Source organism: Aethalodelphis obliquidens, unplaced genomic scaffold, assembly GCF_003676395.1.
Source record: "Aethalodelphis obliquidens isolate GAN/ISIS:26980383/991018 unplaced genomic scaffold, ASM367639v1 scaffold15, whole genome shotgun sequence".
NCBI classification, from domain to species: Eukaryota; Metazoa; Chordata; class Mammalia; order Artiodactyla; family Delphinidae; genus Aethalodelphis; species Aethalodelphis obliquidens.
The window spans coordinates 2,379,952-2,402,846 of NW_020837959.1; the positions used below are offsets into that span (position 1 = coordinate 2,379,952).

The window sequence follows — 22,895 nt, forward strand, 5'->3', positions numbered from 1 at the left end:
CTTCAAACAGCGAGAGAAATACCGACAGTTACTGTACGTACCACGTCTCCCTTCGGTCCTGTGATGCCGGGAGCCCCCCTATCACCCTTGTCACCTTTGCGGCCTTGCAGTCCTGGGAACCCTTGTAAGCCGGGGGGCCCGGTGTATCCCTGTGGGCCCACTGGCCCTGGCTGGCCCTGTAGAAACAACACACGTTCAGTTTCCACAATTCATAACCGTGCACGAGCATTTTCAACCATGTTGCTTTCGAAGCTACGCTCTTCATTCTTGAAGAGCTATAATCTTCAGAGAACATTACATGTAAACCACCACCTTCTGCCACAAGAACCACAAAGCGATTCCCGGCTAACAGAGAAACCATAGAGTTCAAAGGGAAAAACATTAAGTGTGAGGGAAAAATGATCCTAAATTACTACAGCGATGTTATGGTGAAATGCTAATATTGGGTTGGGATGAAAGAATAAACTTACTTGGCTTTAAAAAAAAAGTCCTTTCAGTATGAAAGAGAGTGCCAATCAAATTTCTAAGATTTTCTCTCCATCTCAGTATAATGCGTCCAATAGGTACGGACATGGAGCTGGCATCCAGCTATCAAAGTGGTCCCTGAATGTTTATGTGATTAGAGAATCTCTCCTTCTGTTCACACACACACACACACACACACACACACACACACACACACACACAGTGTGCGTGCATGCACGCACAGAGAGAAGAAGAAAAGGTTTCTGAAATATATAAAATGTACGTCCGTATCCATCAGGGTGGCTATTATTCTAAAAAAAGAAAAGACAAAATTACATGTTGGCCAGGATGTGGAGAAATTGGAACCCTTGTGCTCTGTTGGCGGGAATGTAAGTGGTGTGGTCATTGTGGAAAAGAGCAGGGTGGTTCCTCAAAAAATTAAACAGAATTACCTTGTGACCCAGCAATTCCGCTTCTGGGATAACACTCAAAAGAATCGACAGCAAAGACGTGAACAGATCTCTCTACACCCATGTTCACTGCAGCATTTCCCACAATTGCCAAAAGGTGGAAGCACAGTATCCACTGACGGATGATGGACAAACACAATGTGCTCTATCCACACAATGGACAATTATTCCCTTTAAAAAGGAGGGAGGGCTTCCCTGGTGGCGCAGTGGTTGGGAGTCCGCCTGCCGATACAGGGGACGTGGGTTCGTGCCCCGGTCTAGGAGGATCCCACATGCCGCAGAGCGGCTGGGCCCATGAGCCATGGCCGCTGAGCCTGCGTGTCTGGAGCCTGTGCTCCGCAACGGGAGAGGCCACAACAGTGAGAGGCCCGCGTATCGCAAAAAAAAAAAAACAAAAAAAAAAAGGAGGGAAATTCTGACACAGGCTACAACACGGATGAACCCTGAGGACATTACACTGAGTGAAATGAGCCACAAAGGGACAAATCCTGTCTGATTCCACCAACATGAGGTCCCTAGAGGAGTCACATTCATAGAGAAGAAAGTACAGTACAGGCGACTAGGGGCTGGGGGAGGGGAAAGGGCAGTTAGAGTTTTATTGGGACAGAGTTTCAGTTTTGAAAGATGAAAAGTTCTGGAGACGATGGTGATAATGTTTGCACAAAATGTGAACACGCTTAATGCCATCAAACTGTACAAAAATGATGAAGATGGTAAATTTTATGTGACGCGTGTTTTGCCACAATCAAAATAAAAAGATTAAAAAGGGGACCAGCTCTCTTATTATTGGAACTAATTGATGCATTAGTTCTATATTAATATTTTTTGTTAAATTAATTGACTTTATTTTTTTAGAGCAGTTTTAGGTTTACAGAAAAATTAAGCAGACACTGCAGAGTTCCCAAATACCCCTCTGCTCCTCCAACTGCCCCCCCACTCCCTCACAGTTTCCTCTATTATTGACAACTTGCATTCGTGTGGTAAATTGATCACAGCTGATGAACCAATATGTGATTAACTGAAGTCCAAGATTCGTAATAGGGTACAATTTTTGTATTGTACATTTCATGGATTTTGATGACGGTAGAATGGTGTGTATCCAACATAACAGTATCATAAAGAACAGTTTCACGACCATAAAAATCTCCTGTGCTTATGCAATACTGTTATATTTGAATGAACCTCCCAGGTTAGCCCCAATTTAAAAAAAATCCCCAACCAAGTGACTCTGGCTCGACTCCTCCTTAAACGCGTGGGTGCTGTTTATTCATCACAGAGCCCTTCTCTGCCAGGCCCATCTGCTCTCACACTTCAAATCCTGGTCTTGTCTTTAGATTAAGGGGCTTCTGAGTCAGTATTTCTAGTCTTCTCTTTCATTGCCTGTAAAGAACCTTTCTTATATAAACTGTGCAGCTAAGGCGTTTGTCTGTCTTTGCAGAATGTTTATAATCTGTGCTTAACATCACACACCACTGACAGGGAGTAATTTCAGATGCGGCACGAGGTGCGGCCTTCATGTCACAGACAGAACCGGAGCGAAGCGCGTGGGGAGACCCTGCTGCCCCTCCCTTTAGATGTTGGACCCCAGGCATGAAGGGAGCAGTAAAGAGGTGTCTTCGGGGTGGAGGATACAGATGGAGGTTACGATCCCGCTAGATGGCTTAGACCTGCCCCAAAGCTTGGGCCCCCGGCCTCCTCAGACAAAGGGGAGACTGGGGCTCCCTCAGGGCCAGGTCAGCGTTTTAGGGATGGTAGATTCTCTGCTCTCCCCGCACGAGTTCCAGAGAGGCCAGTCTGTGCAGAAACCAGCAGATGCTCCCCTGGGGTAGCCTGACCACACGCATCGTGTGTCACGGCAAAGCCAGCGTATTTGAATCTTTGGAGAACGTGAAAAAAGTGGTTAGGAGGATTGTGGTACAAGACGGGTAGCCCTGACCTTGGACACATGACATCCCAGGCTCATCCTTTTCTAAGGTCTTGGCATGATACATTTGTTCGAAGTTTGGGGACAAACATGCTTTTTTTTTTTTGCGGTACGCGGGCCTCTCGCTGCTGTGGCCTCTCCTGTCGCGGAGCACAGGCTCCGGACGCACAGGCTCAGCGGCCATGGCTCACGGGCCTAGCCGCTCGCGGCATGTGGGATCTTCCCGGACCGGGGCACGAACCCGCGTCCCCCGCATCGGCAGGCAGACTCTCAACCACTGCGCCTCCAGGGAAGCCCTGATTCAGATTTTTATGGCTCTTCCTCAGCTGTGCTCATTTCTGTTTTGTCTGTGACTGCAGACCAGGCCTCTACGCCTCAGAATTCCCCTAACCATCGGAGGCCCCTAGTTGGTTCGTGCTTACAGGGAGCAACCTTTGGGGGATAAAATGTTCCTCATTAGTACCGTCATTTTTATTGCCCATAATGTACATCTCTTCCAGGGGATGACTGTCTAGCGCCAACTAGAGGGACCGTCTCCCATTAACCCAAATGGGACACGTGCGTCTTAGTGAGGAAAAGCCTCACCTTGTCTCGAGTTCATTAACGTTTCCTGATTCCCTTTGATGGGGAGAGTGACTAATGACATCATGGTCTCATTTTCCTCCCATTGTCAGTAAACTTCTCTTTAACTTTTGTTTCTCGGATGGGAAGTCTGACTTTGGGAATAAAACTCTAGCCTTTCCTTTTCTGGAACACGCTCTCACTGTTTTCTTTTTATGGAGGTGAAATTCCCATACCACAAAGCTACCCATTTTAAAGTGGCTTCAGGTATATTCACAATGTCCTCTTATCTGTCACCTCTATCTAGCTCCAAAATACTTTCATCACCCCAAAGGAAATCCCATACCCACTACCATCCTTCTCATCCCCCTAACCTCCAGGGTCTGGTAACCACCATTTGCTTTCGGTTTCTATGGGATTTACCCATTCCGGATATTGCATATGAATGGAATCATATGTGTGATATATGACCTTCTGTGTCTGGCTTCTTAACATTATGTTTTTGAGGTTTATCCATGTCGTAGCACGTGTCGGTACTTTATCCACGTTTATGGCAGAATAAGATTCCACCGTGTGGAGAAACCAGTTCGTTAGTTGCGGACGGTGCTGCTATGAACGTGCACACACCACTATCTGCTTTCTATGCTCACACCTGCTTTCAGCTCTTTTGGGTCTATACTTAGGAGTGGAATGGCTGGATCACACGGTAACTTTGTTTAACTGTCTGAGGGAGAGAGTGCCAGGCTGTTTTCTACAGCGGCTGCCCCGTTGTACATTCCCACCTGCAATGTGTGAGGGTCCTATCCCCTACATTCCCACCAACACTTGTTATTTTCCATTAAAAATATATATAGCCTAGAGGGTGTGAAAATGGCATCATTCTGAAGAGCTCATCTTGAGCTTCTGACAGATGAACTATTTCACAAAATCCCCTCTAGCTGCGGCTCTAGGGAAAAGCTGGGAAGAGCCTGGAGGGAATCTGAATTATTCCCTCATCTTCCAGGACTGGTCCCTCAGTCTTGCTCTCAGTGCAAATCCTGCATTGCTGGGACTAAAAGGGCCCTTCTGTCAAGGTCTGAGGACCATGGTATGCATGCTTTGGTCATCAGGGATGAGATTTCCCCTAGGATATCCTGCCCACCAGGGCATCTAGGGTGTTTGCAAAGAGCAGCTGGAATGATGAGTAACAAAAAGGATTTTCCTCTGTACTAATCATCACCCTTATCAACTTCCAGCCTCAGACGAAAAGTCCTGATCGGAAAAGTTATTTCCATCTCTTCCTTTCTTTTTGTAATAAGTGATGTTAAAAATAAAAATTACCCCAGAAAGAATAGGACTGTAGCTTAACTGTCTTTGCATAAATTTCTAAAGCTCCTAAAATTCCTGCAATATACTTGACAAAAGTATTTCCACAAAATACTTCTCAAAAGCCAGCAGACATTTGGAAAGGAGCTGTAAGCCCATGGGCTCTGCCCCCCGCTCACAGAGAACTTGATTCATATAGATGTATCACTTCCTAGGAAATGGGATAATGGGAGGATCCTGTACTCCTGTATCTTCTGGGATGAAGCGCTACGAAAGGGTTCAAAAAATGGTTTCTCTCATTTTTACCCCCAGGACAAGTGTATCAAGTAGGTATCGCCCCCGCTTGAGAGGGGAGACAAGCGGGGTCTGGAGGGTTAGGGTCAGGGATGACTGATGCATTTAGGTCTCGGCAGGGGTGGAGTCCACCTTCCACGCCACCCTTGCTGCTCGAGTCGAGGTCCATGAGCTGCATCAGCGCCACCTGGAAACTTGCGGGAGATGTAGATTCTCAGGCCCACCCAGCCCTCCCGGGGCGGCACTGACCGTGATACCAGGCGGATTCTTTGCACAGTGAAGTCTGAGAATCCCTGCACGACCCCACCCTCCTTCCCCTCCTGAAGTTTTCATGGAAGGAGGCAGGTATGTCTTCACAAGAAAACTCTCTTAAGCATGAGGTTGCATCTCAGAAGAGAGGTCGGGCTTCCTGAGCTGGGCAGAGAAAAATCTAATAGTTATGTTTGTTGAAGACTATTTCTAACAAAGTTTTTTTGGTCTCATGCTTCAGTGCAATGGCAAGAAGGAACCAACTTTGGTCACTGTTAGGATGGAGGGGTGCACACGCGCCTCTCCCTTTTGGACATCACTCCTGGAGGATGCGTGGGACGTCCAGGGTTAGTTTTGGAAGCTGGAGTCTGGACGGGCTGAGAGTATGAGTCCGGGCTTGAGCGCACATTGCTTAAATACCGCTACTGTGGAGGGAATGCACTTCAAGTCCCGAGACACTAAGCTTTCATGAACTTGGAATTTTCACTTCTGAGAAAAGGGGCAAAATAGATCTGTGCACAGGCTGAAGACCTCTGCAGCTTCAGCGTCAAAAATAAAGGTAGAAGATGGATATGACCAATCAAGGCCCCGAGAAATCACACCTCACGTGCAGAAAACCCCAAGGAGGTACCCGCTGCCATCCAGCTTACTAGCCTTGACACCCGCACTGGGAAAGGGAGTAAAAAAGGGAACGATAAAGAGAAACGTTTCCAAGGATCAATCCTGCTTCACTGCACATCAGGACTTTTAATCTACGGTACAGTATTTTCCTGGTAGAATAAGAATAAGCTTTTCATGCCTTCCTGGCCAACATCTGAATAGTAGGAAATCCCTTCTCCTTCCTAAGTGTACTCTTCCTGTCTCGCCTTTTATGGGCTCTGGGCGCTCCTCCAGACACCCACATCCTCTCCATCCCGTGGCGGCCCCTCCCCTCCCGGCCCTTCCTTCCAATGCTGTGGCTCTCTGTGACCTTCAGGGGATTCCAGACCAAGTCCCAGCTCATTCCGTGAGCTGTGCACACACATCTGAGAACATATCAAATGGCCCAAAGGGCTGAAAGGACCTTTTTTTTAGGATTCAGGAAAATAATTTGTTCGTCTAAATTTTAGAATTAGTCATCTTTCTAAGGGATAATCATTAGCATTTGTGAGCAATTTCTGATCGCCTGGCAGAGTGAAGTTACGCCCTCTTCCAAGCTAATGATGATGTGAAGGTTAGTATTGAACTGTATATTACACATATAATAACTATCAGTAAATAGGGCCACTGCCTACTCCAGGGAAAACAGACAGAGCTGACGCTAACTCTGCCACCTTTTCCCTTCGCTTCTTACTAATATATAACAAAACATCAGGACTCTGCCCTGGGTGCTACTCCAGATAAAAGAGTTCACTTATTCCTCAATAAGAATTATATGGCCTCCTGGGAATCCTGCTGTCCTGCTCTCCGAAATTATCTGACACAGATTGTAGGGCGAGTGTTGATATAAGGGAAACAACATCCATATGTAAAGAAACAATCCTTGACCCTCACCTGGCTCCAGAGACAAACATTTATCAGTCAAAATGGAATACAGACCTAAATGTAAGGGCGAAGACTGTAATACTTCTAGAAGAAAAGCATAGAGAAGAATTTTTGCGACTGGATTAGGCGAAGGTTGCTTTGATAAGACATGAAAATCACAAGCCATAAGAGACAAAAAGTTGATAAGATTAAAACATTTGATCCTCAAAAGATACCGTTAAAAATAGAAAGCAGGCCACACGCTGAGAGGGAAATAGTCACAAGACACATACACAGAATATAGAAAGAGTGCCCAGAAATCAATAATAAAAGAACCTGATTGAAAAAATGCGTAAAAGATCTGAACAGACCCTTCAACACAGAAGAGATACAGATGGAAAACAGGCATGTGAAAGGGGTTAAACACCATCGGTCATTAGGGAAAGGCAAATTAAATCCAGAAGAAGGTGTAGCCGCGGCTGCTGGAAGGGCTGACACACCCACACAGAGAAAACTGGCAACGCCCAGTGCTGCAAAGGATGCGGAGAAGCTGAAGTCTCATCACTGCTGGGGACGCAGACCCGAGCGGCTAAAGCCAAACACACACTTACTAGAAGAACTTTAGGCAACGGTTCCTAGTGGTTCAACTTATTTCAGCTGCAAAGTGGAAACAACCTGAGTCTCCATCAGTGGATAAACCAACCGCGGTCCATTCAGGAAATGGAATACTACTTAGCACCACAGCCATCCACTGTGCACGACGGTGAGGATGGATCTCCAAGGCACTGCACTCAGTGGAGGATCCAGACACAAAGGCTGTGTTCTGTTCGCCCTGTTTACGCGATACTGTGCTGTGATCCCACCTAGGGGACACTCTAGAGACAGAAAGCAGAGAACTGAGTGCCAGGCCTGGGGGCGGAGGGAGAGGACAGACTACAGAGGGCACAAGGAAACTCTGGGGTCGTGGACCTGTTTTATATCACGACGTTGGTGGTCGTTACATGGCTGGACACATTTGCCAATATTCACGGAATTGTACGTAAATTATACCTCAATAAACTTGACTTAAAAACAAACAAACAACAGAGAAGGGGTCTGGTGGAGGCCAAGATTAAGAAGACCACCTCTGCAGTTCACAGGCAGATTGCATAAGACCAAGTCCTTCCTTCTAGTACATTCTTACAGGTGAATTTATAAACTAGATATTATTTAGAAGTGGAAGAAGAGAGGATGCTTGTAAAATGACGTATTAAAAACATCTAGCAAGGTGCTTCTGAAAAATGTCTGCCTGTGAAATGAAGAAACCTGAAGAAACCAAGACGGACCTTTCCTTGTGTGGAAGCTGGATCCTGCAGGATCCTGGCAGGAATTAGGACCGTCCTCCCCACAGCCCACAGGACGGCAGAGGTGGGAGTGGGTCAGGACCAAACCAGATTCAGAAGCAAAAGATACACCTAGGATGTCAAGCCTTCCCTTATATGTGGCTTTCATAACAAACAAAAACAGAGGGTGTCACCTGTAATAAGATGCTATTGGGTAGTTTATCTGAAATGATTTGACTTGGAAAGATTCACATTTTAAAGCAAAGACAGATTCTCTCTTGTTCTCCATCCCTAGGACCAAGAAGTCTGCAAACTGTTCCTTATTCTAAAAATAGGCAGCACATGGGCAGTCGAACACAATGGCTTCAGCCCAACACGAGGCTGAGCTTTTTAGAGTCTGGATGTGATCTGCCTTGGCACAGTTCAGAAAAGCTGGTTTTCTGGAAAGGCCTTCCATTGCCTCTGTGCTTTGTGGCAGTAAGTACATTTCATTTGCCTAAAGACGAAGCCTTGCCTAACAGACAGACTGGACTTCCTAAGCCTCTTGTTCTCCAGGAAGGCGCGGAGGTAGGTGGTGTGGATGGGCTGAGGGCTGCAGGGAGCAGAAACGGTGGCCAAGGAATGGGCTGGAAGAAGCCGATTCTGGGGCTCTGGTGGTCAAGCTCCCATACGTGGGAAACAATGAAACGCTCTTTCTAACTGAGCAGCTGACAGCACGGAGACAGTATCAACAACCAGAGTGTCGTAGCCTTGACGTCATCATGAGTTATCACACAGGGCGGCCCCAGGCTGTGCTGACGTGACTAGAAAGTGACAGCGACAACAGGAGACAGCTCTGGAGTCACTGGGATTATAAGAAGCTGACGCGGCCATAAAAAAGAACGAAATAACGCCATTTGCAGCAACGTGGATGGATCTAGAGACTGTCTACTGAGTGTAGGAAGTCAGACAGAGACAATATCATATGATATCGCGTGTGTGTGGAATCTAAAAAAAGGGTACAGATGAACTTATCTACAAAACGGAAAGAGTCCCAGATGTAGAAAATAAGTTTATGGTTACCAAGGGGAAAGCGGGGGTGGGTGGGATAAACTGGGAGATTGGGATTGACATACACACACTACTATACATAAAATAGATACGAAGGACACTCTGTAGAGCACAGGGAACTCTACTAGATACTCTGTAATGACCTAGATGGGAAAAGACTCTAAAAAAGAGTGGAAAAAAAAAAAGAGTGGATATATCTATACGTATAACTGAATCACTTTGCTGTACACCTGAAACTAACACAGCATTGTAAATCAACTCTACTCCCATAAAAATTAATTAAAAAAAAAGACGATTGGGAATGAAAACAGTTTGCGGCCAATATTCATGGGCTCAATTGTAGACTATCAATTTTCATGTGTGAGTTGCACATGCCAACCTCTCACTAGTTCTCTTAGGTTTTATTCTTAGGTCATCTCACGTGCGCAGTGGAGACCGTGTCGTGACACCCTGTCTCTGTCACTGCCCTGCGTCCAGGGACAGCCAGCAGCCCGGGAAACACAGCCCCTGGAAGGAAGAGTGAGCAGAAACACCGTGTGGCCTTCCAAACATCGGCCTCCCCGCCGAGATGATCCACCGGGCGGGCGGCCTTGGAGAGGGACCCCTTAGCATCTGTGGCACAGACCAGGAACGGAACCAACAGTTCTATCTCCTTTCCATTTAGACTAAACACAGTCACACGAAAGAAGAATATGCCCGAGGCTGGTATCATATTCAGTTGGTCTGTTATGGAAAAAAAAATCGGCCAACAAAGGAAAAAAGATTAAGAGCTAGGGAGGGTTCCGACTTCGCTGGGCGCAGGGCTCTTTTCCTGGTCCTCTGCATTTGAAATGTTCCTGAAAACGTCAAGTTCTAACTCGAGCTCCACCTTCTCCATCCTGAGAAAAGGGGTGACTACTCCTCCTCCTCCTTCCTTGGCTTTAACCTACTTTTCTGTTCTTGTACGTTCGTGAAAGTTACATAGCTTTTTCATTTCCTCTTCCGGATTTCAAAACTTATTTTTACATTTACATGCAACGAAATCCACTTTTTTGGCATGTAGTTCTGTGAGTCTGGACACACAGATGGTCCGAGTAGCATCAGCTAAAGTCACTGGGCTGCCCGCCACCCCTTGTGGTCAAGCCCCCTCCCCAACCTCTGTCCATCACTGGTCCTCCTCTAGTCTCATGGTCATGCCTCTCCCAGATGGTCACACACATGGAATCACTCGGTGTCACAACTCTGGCGTCGGCTTCTCTCACTCAGCGTTTGAGATCCACCGCCTTTGCTGTATCAACAGGGTGATCCCTTTCATCGCGGAGGAGTGCTCTGTTGCATCCCATCACCACGATGTTTATGCATTCACTCCCTGAAGGACATCTGAATCGTTTCCAGTTTTTGGTCAATGTGAATTGGGCTGCTAAAATCATTCATGCGTGGTGTTTTGGTATGTGTGGACATGCTTTTGTAAACACTCAAGAATGAGAGTGCTGGGTCTTACGGTCAGAGTACATTTAACTTTAATAAAGCTGCAGGGGGCTTCCCTGGGGGCGCAGTGGTTAAGAATCCGCCTGCCAATGCAGGGGACACGGTTCGAGCCCTGGTCCAGGAAGGTCCCACATGCCTTGGAGCAACGAAGCCACAACTATTGAGCCTGCGCCCTAGAGCCCGCAAGCCACAACTACTGAAGCCTGAGCGCCGCAACTACTGAAGCCCACACGCCTAGAGCCTGTGCTCCACAACAAGAGAAACCACCGCAATGAGAAGCCCACGCACCGTAATGAAGAGTAGCCCCTGCTCGCCGCAACTAGAGAAAGCCTGCGTGCAGCAATGAAAACCCAACGCAGTCAAAGAAAAAAAAACTCCAGGGGGACCCAGTCATAGGAGGACACCCGCACAATTAAAATAAATAATAAATAAGTAAATAAAAAATAAAGCTGCAGAACTGTTTTCCAGACTGGCTGTTTCATTTTGTGTTCCCACCAGCAATGCACCAGAGTTCCAGGTCCTTGTCAGCACTTGGTATCGTCAGCTTGTTCCCTTAGCTGTCCTAAGAGCTCTGCAGAGCTGACACGTTATGGTTTTAATCTCGCTCCTTCCACGTTACTGCTGTTGCTGGATCCAGTGCAGGGCTCAGAGTTTCCACTTGTAGCACCATCCTTACCGGTTCTGGGACATCCCTCTGCAATGAAAACTGGCGGTCCAGCCCCCTGTGAGCCCCCGTCATACGGTTTGCTCAGAGTCAACCGGGATTGTGACCACAACTTTGGTGCCTTTGCTCTTCTCCACGAAGACAAACCACCCACAGTCAACTTCTTTACGAATGTGAGGTCCGAGGGCAGGAGGGCCTGGGGCTGGGGGGGCGGGGGCCAGTACGAACATGATATCAGGTCTGAAACGTGATCTCAGAGCAAAGGGCCTCAAAGGCAGGGATGAGAAGGGATGATCTCTGTGGGGCAAGCACGTTACCTTGAACCACACTGAGGCAGGAAACAAGATAGTTAACGAATTTCTACTGTACAGAAACTAAAGAGAAAATCAGCCCCAAAGTTTTTACCTATTGTATGGACTTCATTTTATTTTTGTAAAAGAACATTCTCTTCTACAATATTCTTCAGCAATATCCTACATTGTTGTACAGGATGCATGCCTGTCTTTCTGGTACAGAAACACCAGCTTCTGCTTGAGCAGGATTCTTATAGGGAATAACAGTCACGTTAAATTAGACCAACATTACGCCGCTTTTCAAATTTACCTCTCTGCTTTTCACCATTGATAGCCTAGTACTTTCCCAGAGGCCTCATAAAATATCAGGTTTGGAAGGGACTTCAGGAAGCCTCTGGGCCATGAGCTTCCCTGGGAGCTCCTGGGACCATCCACTGCATCCCGTCTGCATCTTAATAAGATCCCAGGTAACGGAGGCTCCTCAAAGCTTGAGAAGATCACTCAGGAATGGCTCCTGTCCCAGGACTGGTCCTGGCCGGCACAGCATCAGCTGGGGAGAGTCTGGCGCCTGAAGAATTTCTGGTCTACCAGCTTGCGAGTGGAAAGGGGTGGAGCCTGGGAATCTCTGTTTTTAAGCAGCTCCCCAAGCAATTTCGATGCACAGTCAGGCTTCTCACATGGGACAGATAAGGGAACAGCTCGGGGAGGTGCAGCCCCCTTGTCACTCTGCCCATCCTTCTGCTGGGAACCCCTCCCAGCATCCCCTCCGCCTGCACACTGCTGACCCTCTGAGGGTTTACTCTCGGGTGTGGGAAATGTGCAGAGATGCCACCAAGACCCCCTCTAGCTGTAAAATCCAGGGGTCCCTCCCTGGCCCCTCAGCAGAGCGCTGCCTGAGTCTCCCCATGTGGACAGGCACCGCAGCCCAGCCACATGCTTTAGGACGGAATCTTCCTGTATCTTCAGCATTTACAATACTTTTCCTTCCCAAAGCTCAGTGACATTATTCCGGTGATTCTAAAACCGCTGAGTCTACGTGAATGCCTTATAGTATTTTTCTTTCTCTCCAAGGAGAGAACCATCTGAAGCCCACCTGAGTGGTCTCTTCCTGAAGGTGCAGGTGGCCCACCTGTGAGGGGTCTTTCCCAGCAACTGCAGGTTCTGCAACCATTCGCGGTTCCTCTTCTCCCTCGCCCTCACCTTCCACATCGGATCTGTCGTCAGGTTTCAGGGATCCATCTCGTCTGCATACCTCGTCTGCAGGTGTCCCGCCTGTCCAGCCCGCGTCGGGGAAGCCAGGCTTGCCGTGTCTCTGCCCCAGGCGGACTGAGCTCCTGGTACTGGGTCAGGGCCCCTGCACCTCAGGGCCTTTGCACATGCCTGCCGTCCTGGCCTGGGCTCTTGGGGGCTCTAGAGACTGTGGCTCAAGTCTCTGGGGACGTTTTCCTGACCCTGAACCTAGACCAGGGGCTTGAAAAGCTTGCTCCAAACACAGTACTCAGTGTGCAGCCCGCGGGGACCAGGCCTCATCCAAGCCCCCGTCCCAGCCTCTGCTACAGCATCTGATGCCTGGAATGTGCTCAGGACCGTTAGATGAATGAATTATGGCTCTGAGGTCATCCAGCTCCGCCCCATGACAACATGCAGGTTCCTCCCACATGGAAGCAGAAGACCAGAGTCTTCTGTTTTTTAGACCATTATGAGCTCATGATTTCTGAAGCACTTCCAAGGCAGAGCTTCAGTGAGTACAACTGTGGCCTTCTTGTTCTCTCCCTTCAATTCCTTGAGTCACCTGAATACATCCCCCCCCCCCAGGTCTTGTCGACTCTTTGCGCCAGATCTGCGGGGTTTCTGAGTGTCGGTTCTAGCGGATGGTCTGGTTTTATCTGTGTTGTCAGACAGATGGCTTTCCAGGCCTCTAGGATGCTCACGACCAGGAAGATAAATAACACATCCACCGTCTGCCAAAATCAAGATAGGAAATGAGGCAAGGGCTTTGGAATGCAGGGCTCCCATCTCCAGGAGGCTCAGTCCTGGTAATATTTCAACCAGGCTGTTCTGAGCACGATTGTCAGAGATAAGCTGTTTAGCGCACCTACCGTGACTCAGGAGGGTTAAAGGTTACGGAGAAAAGGAGCGAGTTTGCCAAAGTGGGTCTGTGCAAACCTATAAAAGGAAGATTTTCCACGCTTGCCGAAGGTCTCGGTTTTAAAATAAATTTTAACTTTATATCAACAAAAGACGCCTTCTTATTACTTTGATTCTCCCGGTCTGAGGAACACCTTGCAGTTCTGGTGGCCAACACTAGGTGGCAGTCAGTCGCGCTCTTTGGGACAAGGGCCCACCCCACCCTCGGTTCAGACAGCTTTGCAAAGTCCAAGATTTTGCAATCGTTTGGGGTTAGAATGACCCCCCTCGGTGGATCAGAGGGCAGGCTCCACATTTGTCATGGGGAGCTAGCCTCCCATGGGGAAAATTCTGACGAAAATTTTGACTGCGGAATTCCAATGTTGTCTATAGAGCTTATCAAAGCTCATTTTTCTCTTCGCAGGGTGGTTGAGTGAACTCAGTAATTAATTATTTGATAATTCCCTTCCCTTTTGACTTGCCCAAAGGAATGTGTTCTAAATACAGATACAGATATAGACACAGATAGATAGATATTTGAGGGCCTTTTAAACCCAAACCCAGTGCAGAGGTCCAAGAAATAGCGATCAAGTTATTGGATTTGACCCCTGTGTGGGACGAGGTTATAAGAGCAACTAACATTTCCAGACCAGAGCATTTACTGTTTGTAGCACTTTCCAACAGTAAAATGACGTAATCCCTGCAACACCTCTGTGAGGTAGGTCTGTTCTTAGGTCTATTTTATAAGTAGGGGAACAGAGATACCAGGTGGTGGAGGTCCCTCAGCCAGCCTGTCGAGGAGGGGATTCATACCCAGCTTTCTAGAACATTCCAAAGGCTGTTGTCACCACCCACTTGAACCTCCCCTGAGTCATGGGTATGACCGTGGACCCCGAATATATCTTTTTACGGATCTTCACGAAGCTCTAATCAAGCCCAAAAGAGATGGACAAACTGCAAAAACAAACAGATGTAGGCTTGGGTTCATGGACAGTCTAGACAAAACTGAGCCAACCGCAATCCTTCAGTGATTCTCTAAAAACCCCGTGTCTCTGCTTTAACCCGAGGCTGCTCAGTTTGGGACCACTTCACGGCTCATTAATCCCCCTTCTGCTCGAAAGTGACTAGAGCCAGAGAGAGAAGGTGAAACTCAAACAAGGCAGTTCTGTAACTCTGGTCAAGAGGTATGTAAGGACGGCCCTGGGGCTGCAGGCTGGAACTCCGAGCTATCAGCGCACCCTCGGGACAACGAGACGGGTCTCTGACCTGCGTTCCCTCCCGCTCCCATGAACAATATGTTGTTGAAGAAGGATTACAGTAGAAAGATCTGATCGTTTCTGAATGCTGGTGTTTTATGGTAAAAAGACGGAATCGTTACACATTTCCTGAACAAAGGGTTTCTCTGGATGTTTGAGAGAATAAGCTTTCAGATATGGGGAAGCTATTGAAAACTTAAGCATACACCTCCCGGGAGAACAAGTTTATGGTGGGAGAAGGCCATTGTGGCTAAGAGGGCTTGTGCAGCAACCTCAGAAGGAGATGAGCTAAGGAACAGAAGGTGGTGCGCAGCCCCTGGCTACTCCTGATGGGCAGGGAAGTGTCAGAACTGGTGGCTATTTGGTTGTGAACAAAATAAAAGGGTCTAGAAGTGACTTTAAAAAAAATTAATTAATTAATTTTTGGCTGAGTTAGGTCTTCGTTGCTGCGCGTGGGCTTTCTCTAGCTGCGGTGAGCGGGGGCTACTCTTCGTTGTGGTGCGCGGGCTTCTCATTGCGGTGGCTTCTCTTGTTGAGGAGCACGGGCTCTAGGTGCACGGGCTTCAGTAGTTGTGACTCATGGGCTCAGTAGTTGTGGCTCGCAGGCTTAGTAGTTGTGGCTCACGGGCTCAGTAGTTGTGGCTCGCGGGCTCAGTAGTTGTGGCTCGTGGGCTCAGTAGTTGTGGCTCGTGGGCTCTAGAGTGCAGGCCTTAGTAGTTGTGGCGCATGGGCTTAGTTGCTCTGCGGCATGTGGGATCTTCCCGGACCAGGGCTCACACCTGTGTCCCCTGCAGTGGCAGGCGGGGACACTTAACCACTGCGCCACCAGGGAAGCCCCTAGAAGTGACTTTTAGTTTGATGTTGGGAGTGGCTGAAGGAAAGAGATGAGAAGATGGCGGTGGGAAGCATGCACATAAGGGTCTCAGAGAAGTGGCGGCAATGTTAGCACTGCAGGCAGAAGCCCTTAGATCAGGTGGCGACGGGGGCCTCTTTGCCCCTTCACTGTATGGGGCTGTTGGATCCCGGCAGTCTCCAAATGGCAGGGACTATATTGGTGCAGAGCTGGAAGATCCCCTCAAGATGACAGACCACCCGAAGGTACCTAAACATGTATGTGATTGTGGACACATGAAATTATAATGTTGGGAACAGCTCCTGGAGAAAGCTCTAGCCCAGCTTTGAATACGATGTCTCCAAGCCTGAAGGAGCCTGGACAGGGTAACATGACCAGTCAGTGGCAGAGCAGCCTGGTGTTCAAGGTCGTTAATTCCTCACAACCCATGTCGCCTGTGAAGTCTGATGTTGGGAAAGGTTAAACGGCAGACAGTAAAGCCAGATCAAAATCCAGCCTTCTTTACTCACAGCTTACAAGTATCTAATGTTTTGCAAATTGTTGCAAGACGTGATCAATAATGATACCCAGTGCACAGGTGAAAGCTCTGGAGATACGGACCAGTCAGAGCCCCGTGATGGCAGCATCCCTGCATCCCTGGGCTGCCGGGGAGGCGAGGGCTGAAGGTTCCAGCCCACCGTCAGGGTTAAACGCCGTCCACAAAGGGCCGGTGCTTCCTGGTGCATCTGCCCCAGCAGATGGCTATCTGGACATCCCGAACTTCCCTCCTACGACTCCCCGCCCTGTCAGAGTGATTATTTGGACGGACAAAGAACACACATCCGCAATTAAAAAAAAGAACAACAAACCACGAGAAATTGATCTTTTTTCAGTCCAGTGGAAAGATAATGGATGGCTCATTTGTCCAGACATGAGACCTGGGGTCCTGGGCGAGAGGAAACCAAATGACATTAACATCCATTCCAGAGCAGTGACTCAGCTGCGTCCTGTTCTCATGACACGGGGCGAAAACAACCTCCAGAACATGGGTTCTTCTCCACTGCATTTGTGGAAGGAAAAATAAATAGCAGTTTCATCTACAAAATGGAAGGCGGCGACTGAAGACAGCTGTGTTTCCAGGCGTCACGCTCCCCCCCGACACGCCTCCCGTGCATCTGCGCACCTACGAAGACCTTAAAGCGCCACCTCTGGCAAAAGCGAAGATGCTCACGGCTCATTTCATCAACGGGGCAAATGCGGAGAGAGTGAAGATACAGACCTGGAGCTGTGATTAGCAAGGTAAATGCTCGCGGCCTTTGGGGCTTAGAACGTCCACAGTGTGGTTTATCCATCACAAGCTAGGTGCTCAGCTTCCGGGTGGGATTAGGCCCCAGAGAGCCTTACCCTGGATGTCTCTGTAAGACGTTCCCCTTTGCGTGTGTTGTGTGTGTGGCTATCCTGCTCTCCACCACCGCCGTGGCCTCCTGGGGCCGTGCTAGGTGCCCACGCTATGCAGCTGTGCAGCAGCGACACAGGGAGGGATTCTGCGGATTTCTCTCTGCGCCTGTGTGTGGCCACGTGGAAGGCCTTCGACACCCAAACAGTCCTCTTCCTCTCCCTACAGGGCCGTGATCCGACCACGGCCTAGATGGGCACTTAGCGGGCTGGTGCCGTATGCACCGGTGGTGATGCCTGTCGCCTCAGTCAGGGAGAGGGAGACGGCGGAACTCGGGGAGAGAGATGGCGGGAGGGAGCCCCCCAGCTGTTCTGACCCTGAGTCTCAGAGTACAGTTCCGTGACTCGAAGAAGCATTTTCTCTGCTCCCCAGTAGAACCTGAACACATTCCGAAGTCACCTCCTATCTCCCACTGGCCCGAGCCCACGTCAGCTGCTTCTGCATGGACAATCTCTCCCCTCGACGGGCAGGACCCTCGCAGTCTACGTCCTGGCCCCTGCCTTCTGCAGACGGGCTCCTGTCCTGGACCGGGCTCTGTGGGGCTTCTCTGCACACCCTGGCGTCTTACTCGGCCTCCTTCCCTGGTTTCCGAGCTGTAAAATCTGGTTTTCTCATGGGTTTACATTTGCTCTTCTTTCCCAGGAGCTCTGGGGTGAGGCCTCTCGTTCCCTGGAAGCTGTGTCAGGGATGCTTCCCAGCAGGCACCCTACCCTCTCTCCACCCGTCTGTGTGCCTGACACCCCACGGTCACTGTGGACTCGGCACCCTCACAGGAGCTTGTTAATCCATTTCTTCCAGCCCTGCCCCGTCCCCGCCTCTGCCCCTCACCCCGTTCCCTGCAGTACGTCCACCTAGACCCCAGGCCACACAGTGGGGACGCTGCAGTCCTCTGCTCACAACGGGCGTGGCGCCCGGGCCTCCTGGCACTGGCCTCGGGGGCTCCTGGTCTCATCTCCTCCCAGCCCTCCGTCTGGGTCACTGGATTCCCCCAACCGCATCCTAGGTCTGCCCTGTGCCCCCCATCTCCAGAGCTGGCTGGCGCCCAGCCTCTCCCCAGACTGGCCTTTGCTCCCTTTCTTCTGGTGAGTTGACAGAGGTGCCCAGTATCAAGGAGAAGCACTGGCTCGTGATGGCTCTGTCCTCTTCCCAACCTTCCCTGATCAGAGGAAGAGGGAGGTGGTGTGGGTGCCTGTGTGGACAGCCGTCGCCTCTTATGGCATCGGCCGTCTCTAAGGAGCTCCTGAAGGCTTAACAAGAGCCGGCAAAGACTCAGCCCTTCACCTTCAGCAAGATCGAACCAAGCGGTCCACATGCCCTCAAGTGTGTCCTGATCATAAATGAAGTGAGAACGACTGCTGAGGGGCCTATGTGTGTATTATATATATACACACATATTATATATATACATATACACACATATATAATATGTGTGTATATATATACATTTAGAAGGTGTGAAGAATACAGAAAGGAGAAAAATATATGAGATAAACAAAATACGGACTCGACTGGAAGTTAGCTTGTAGCAGTGTAGTAGGGAAAGCATCTTGGCTTATTTATAAATTACAAAAAAATCTGAACCACCAAGCATCCACTTCTAATTTCCAAGTGGATCACAGTGGCCTTACAAGCTCATCCCCAGGGATTTAATGCTTTCTGGAATGTGCCCCAGGAGGGACCTGGTTTTACATTAGAGTAGCTTGCGTCCACATGCAGACTGGATTTTATGTGGTACATTTCTGCTAGTTTCCTGGTACGTTCCTGGATCCGCTGTAACTTCTTTAAGACCAGACAACATGTACATCTTTGAATGTACACCCAGCGCCGTGCAGGGTCCTGCACCCAATGAATGCTCGGTGAATACACCACTGCCCCCCATTTCCGGGTAGATCAAGGAAGCCGTAAATGTCTACAGTGATGATGCATCCGCTTCTGCAGGCCCTTTACGTATCTCTCTGATTTCAGATACATTGCTGCCTACAGATGACAATTTACTATCTGGTTTACATCTGGGGTTTATGGTTAATGCTGTCATTGATTTACTAGCTGCTCAGTACGGTAGTGATTTCTTTCAGCCAAATATTCCTCTTTGTCATGAAAACAGTAGCACTTTCTTGGAAGCTGAGCTCTGACGTGCAGGAAAGATTCAGGGGCATAGACTTGACCACTGAGAGGCTGGCATGGTGTCCCCTGGCAGAATGATTCACCAGAAAATGATTCCCAGCGACGAACAGACTGCCACTCCTTCAGCTCCTTTCAGCTCACCCTCCCAAGCTCCTGGCCAGAGACCACAAGAGGGACAGGCAAGCCCAGCTTGCTTCTGGGAAGTTCTCTGGGACACTTTGGGCATGGACACCAGAGGCCACTAGCTTGCTCCCCTCTTAAAAAACTCCAGAAGAAAAAAAACAGGGGAAAAATGAGACAAATTATTCCACTGGGACTTGTTACGCTCCTCAGTCTCAGGTGCCATGTCTGAACACGAGAGGTGCCCACGGTTGCCCACGAGGGCAGAGAAGCAGGTGTGTGAGCCTCGACAGCACCCCGTCCCCCCAGCCGTGAGCTCCAGCCCCGCTTCAGGGCCTCTAGCTTGTCTTTTCGTCCCCCTGGAAAAGTGCTGGGCCCTCCAAGGAAGGCGGCCGTCCCAGCCTTGGCCGTCCCAAGCCCTCCTCGCTGGGAGTCCCGCCTGGCACCGTCCAGCGTGCATTTCCGAGACACAGACCTGAGGCCCCAGGCTTCCGCAGTGCCCGGTCCTTGAAAGAGCCCACATCACCAGGCCCGCCCTCCCTCTGCACCCCTGGGGCACCGGCCAGCACTCACTCCCTGCTGCTCCTCTGAACAAAGGCCATTTCCCAGCCACAATTCACCGCTTTGATCTCTGAACTAATCTGCTGTGTTTGGATTTTACAGGAATTTTCTAATTCCTACAGCCCACACCTCCCGCTAGCTACCAGCCAACTCCCCTTTCTCTCTTTTTTTTTTTTTTTTGCGGTACGCGGGCCTCTCACTGCTGTGGCCTCTCCCGCTGCGGAGCACAGGCTCCGGACGCGCAGGCTCAGCGGCCATGGCTCACGGGCCCAGCCGCTCCGCGGCATGTGGGATCCTCCCGGACCGGGGCACGAACCCGCGTCCCCTGCATCGGCAGGCGGACTCTCAACCACTGCGCCACCAGGGAAGCCCCTCTCCTTTCTCTTTAAACCCACTGCTTTAACAACGGTCTCCACTCCATCCTTGCCTCCCTGGGGTGAAGATGCTGCACTCTCCTCCTGGGGACAACTGTGTTTCCGGTCCCCGTCTCTCTGCCCCTTGTTCTCTGTTTTCCTTTCGGGGGTTTCTTTCTCAGCTCCTTAAATGGTGCTGCCTTAGACGCCCACCTCTCGGCCCTGGTCTTCCCATCACACACACGCTCGCCAAGGTGAGTCCGTCCCAGGGCCTGCCCTGGTGACACAGCTACCCCTCCTCGAGCCCTCACGCCAGGGCAGGTACGTGCAGCCTGCACACGCCACACCCTGCACCTCTGGAAGGAGAATTCTGCTCTCTGACAGGTGATACCTGCTGTCCAGGTGGCCGCCATGCCTTATTCAAACCTGCATCTCCAGCCCATACCAGGGTCTCTTACACCCAGTGGGTGGCAGCGTGTTTGTTGAATCAAGGAATATTCAAAATATAATGACTTTTATAAGTCTTGCATTTTACAGGAAGGGCAGAGCCTTCACATATGTGTCCGGATCTGAAGAGCTGCATTGACCCAGAAAGTTTACCTTAAAAGGGTAATTAGCTTAAATAAGGGAAATCGAAGCACGCCATGATTATATGTTTTGCTACCTTATACTTTTTTTTTTTTTGCCTTGAACAGTAACTGATTCAGAGATACAGCAGGAGACTGTTTAGACCAAGAGAATCCTTCAAAATATATGCTGGTAGGAACTGGGTGAATTACCTCGGGGTGTCTGAGATGAGCATGACAAAGTCCGGTTTTAACAGAGCCGAACGTTTTCCCAAAACAGAATGCGAACTTTGTAGAAGCTTTTTAAAAATAAGTCTTGTTTGTTTTAGTTCCCATGGGCAGGCAAACACACAAACAAAACTCTATTGTCTCTTTCTAAACACATCAAATTAGGTTCCCTTGAATTTAAATGGCAAACACCTTCGTGAAACTTGTATGACATATGTTGTACTTCATGCGACTGTAATTACTATATTATTCATTTAAAAAGACACGGGGGCTTCCCTGGTGGTGCAGTGGTTGAGAGTCCGCCTGCCGATGCAGGTGACACGGGTTCGTGCCCCGGTCCGGGAAGATCCCACATGCCGCGGAGCGGCTGCGCCCGTGAGCCATGGCCGCTGAGCCTGCGCGTCCGGAGCCTGTGCTCCGCAACGGGAGAGGCCACAGCGGTGAGAGGCCAGCGTACCGCAAAAAAAAAAAAAAAAAAAAAAAAAAAAAAGACATGGATTATACTAAAGTGAGCTTGTTTGATTCCCTTAGGCAAAAGCCCCAAACCAACCCTCATCTACAGATTAGGTGTTAGTTCTGACAACGCTCCGACCCATAAATCTCTTCTCTGCTTCGCCCCCAACCCCCAGACTGACAGCAGGCAATCAGCACCTATCTATGGAATACACAAATGGATGAGAAATTTATAAAAAGCGGATCAGTCAGGTCCAAAACTGAGTCCTGCTAAGCCAACTTGATGGTTAGGAAAAAAGTTGGAAACGCGTGGGTGTGTTTCTCAAGGTCTTAGAAAAATTCAGGAAGTCCAGCAGATGTTTTCTGTTAAGAGGCATTGGAAGCCCCAAGAGCTACATCTGCCTTTTTTTTCTCTAATATAAGTTTACTTGTGAGACTTTCTTTCCCTCTTAAACAGTTCTCTGCTAAAACTTACAAAACAGAATGCCGGCCAAAGTGTTCAACTCATGAAGCCTCAATGACCAACTCAAGTGGGAAGCAGCCGCGTAGCACAGGGAGATCAGCTCGGGGCTTTGTGACCTGGAGGGGTGGGATAGGGAGGGTGGGAGGCAGGAGATATGGGAACATAGGTATATGTATGACTGATTCACTTTGTTGTAAAGCAGAAACTAACACACCATTGTAAAGCAATTATACTCCAATAAAGATGTAAAAAAAAAAAATGACTAACTCAGAATACGTGCACGTGAACAGGTAATTTCCTATAGGGAGCAGAATTGAGATCAATCATTATAAACACTTCATTTTCTGAATAACTCTTTTCTCCTATTTATGAAAATGGAATTGGGATTTTTCTTTAATCTAACCGATGATAAAGAGTAAAATGAAGGTTGCAATAGTTACGATCTTCTCCCCCTTTGGAAGATGATACGATAATCATAACGATAATCAACCTGTTTTTTGTGTCTGTGTTTTTTATAAAAATAAGGACAAAGGAGGAAGACACTCCAGGATCCAGACATCAGGTTAGTGGAGATTATGTAAAACACTGGGACTTTCTGCTCTCTAACTGAAATTCTGAATACATGTTTGAATACCTAGGGAATGGTACTTGTCTTACTATAGTTGTTGTTTTAACCGCCTTTGGAGTTAATGGAAGTTGATCTTTGACTCCTCATTCTAGCTTACGTGACATTGGGGGCTGAGGGAGGGACAAAAGTTTCCACTTGACCAAAGTTTCGAGATCCAAGAA

General features: G+C 48.9%; 1 protein-coding gene across 1 annotated transcript in view; it reads right to left on the minus strand.

Moving 5' to 3' along the window:
• The window catches only part of COL4A2 (collagen type IV alpha 2 chain), a 178,500-nt gene that overhangs the window by 62,744 nt on the left and 92,861 nt on the right, over nt 1–22,895 (minus strand). The window contains exon 5 of the mRNA XM_027115841.1: nt 42–176. Coding sequence (XP_026971642.1) covers nt 42–176 — 135 coding nt within the window. The remainder of the gene's footprint in view (nt 1–41; nt 177–22,895) is intronic.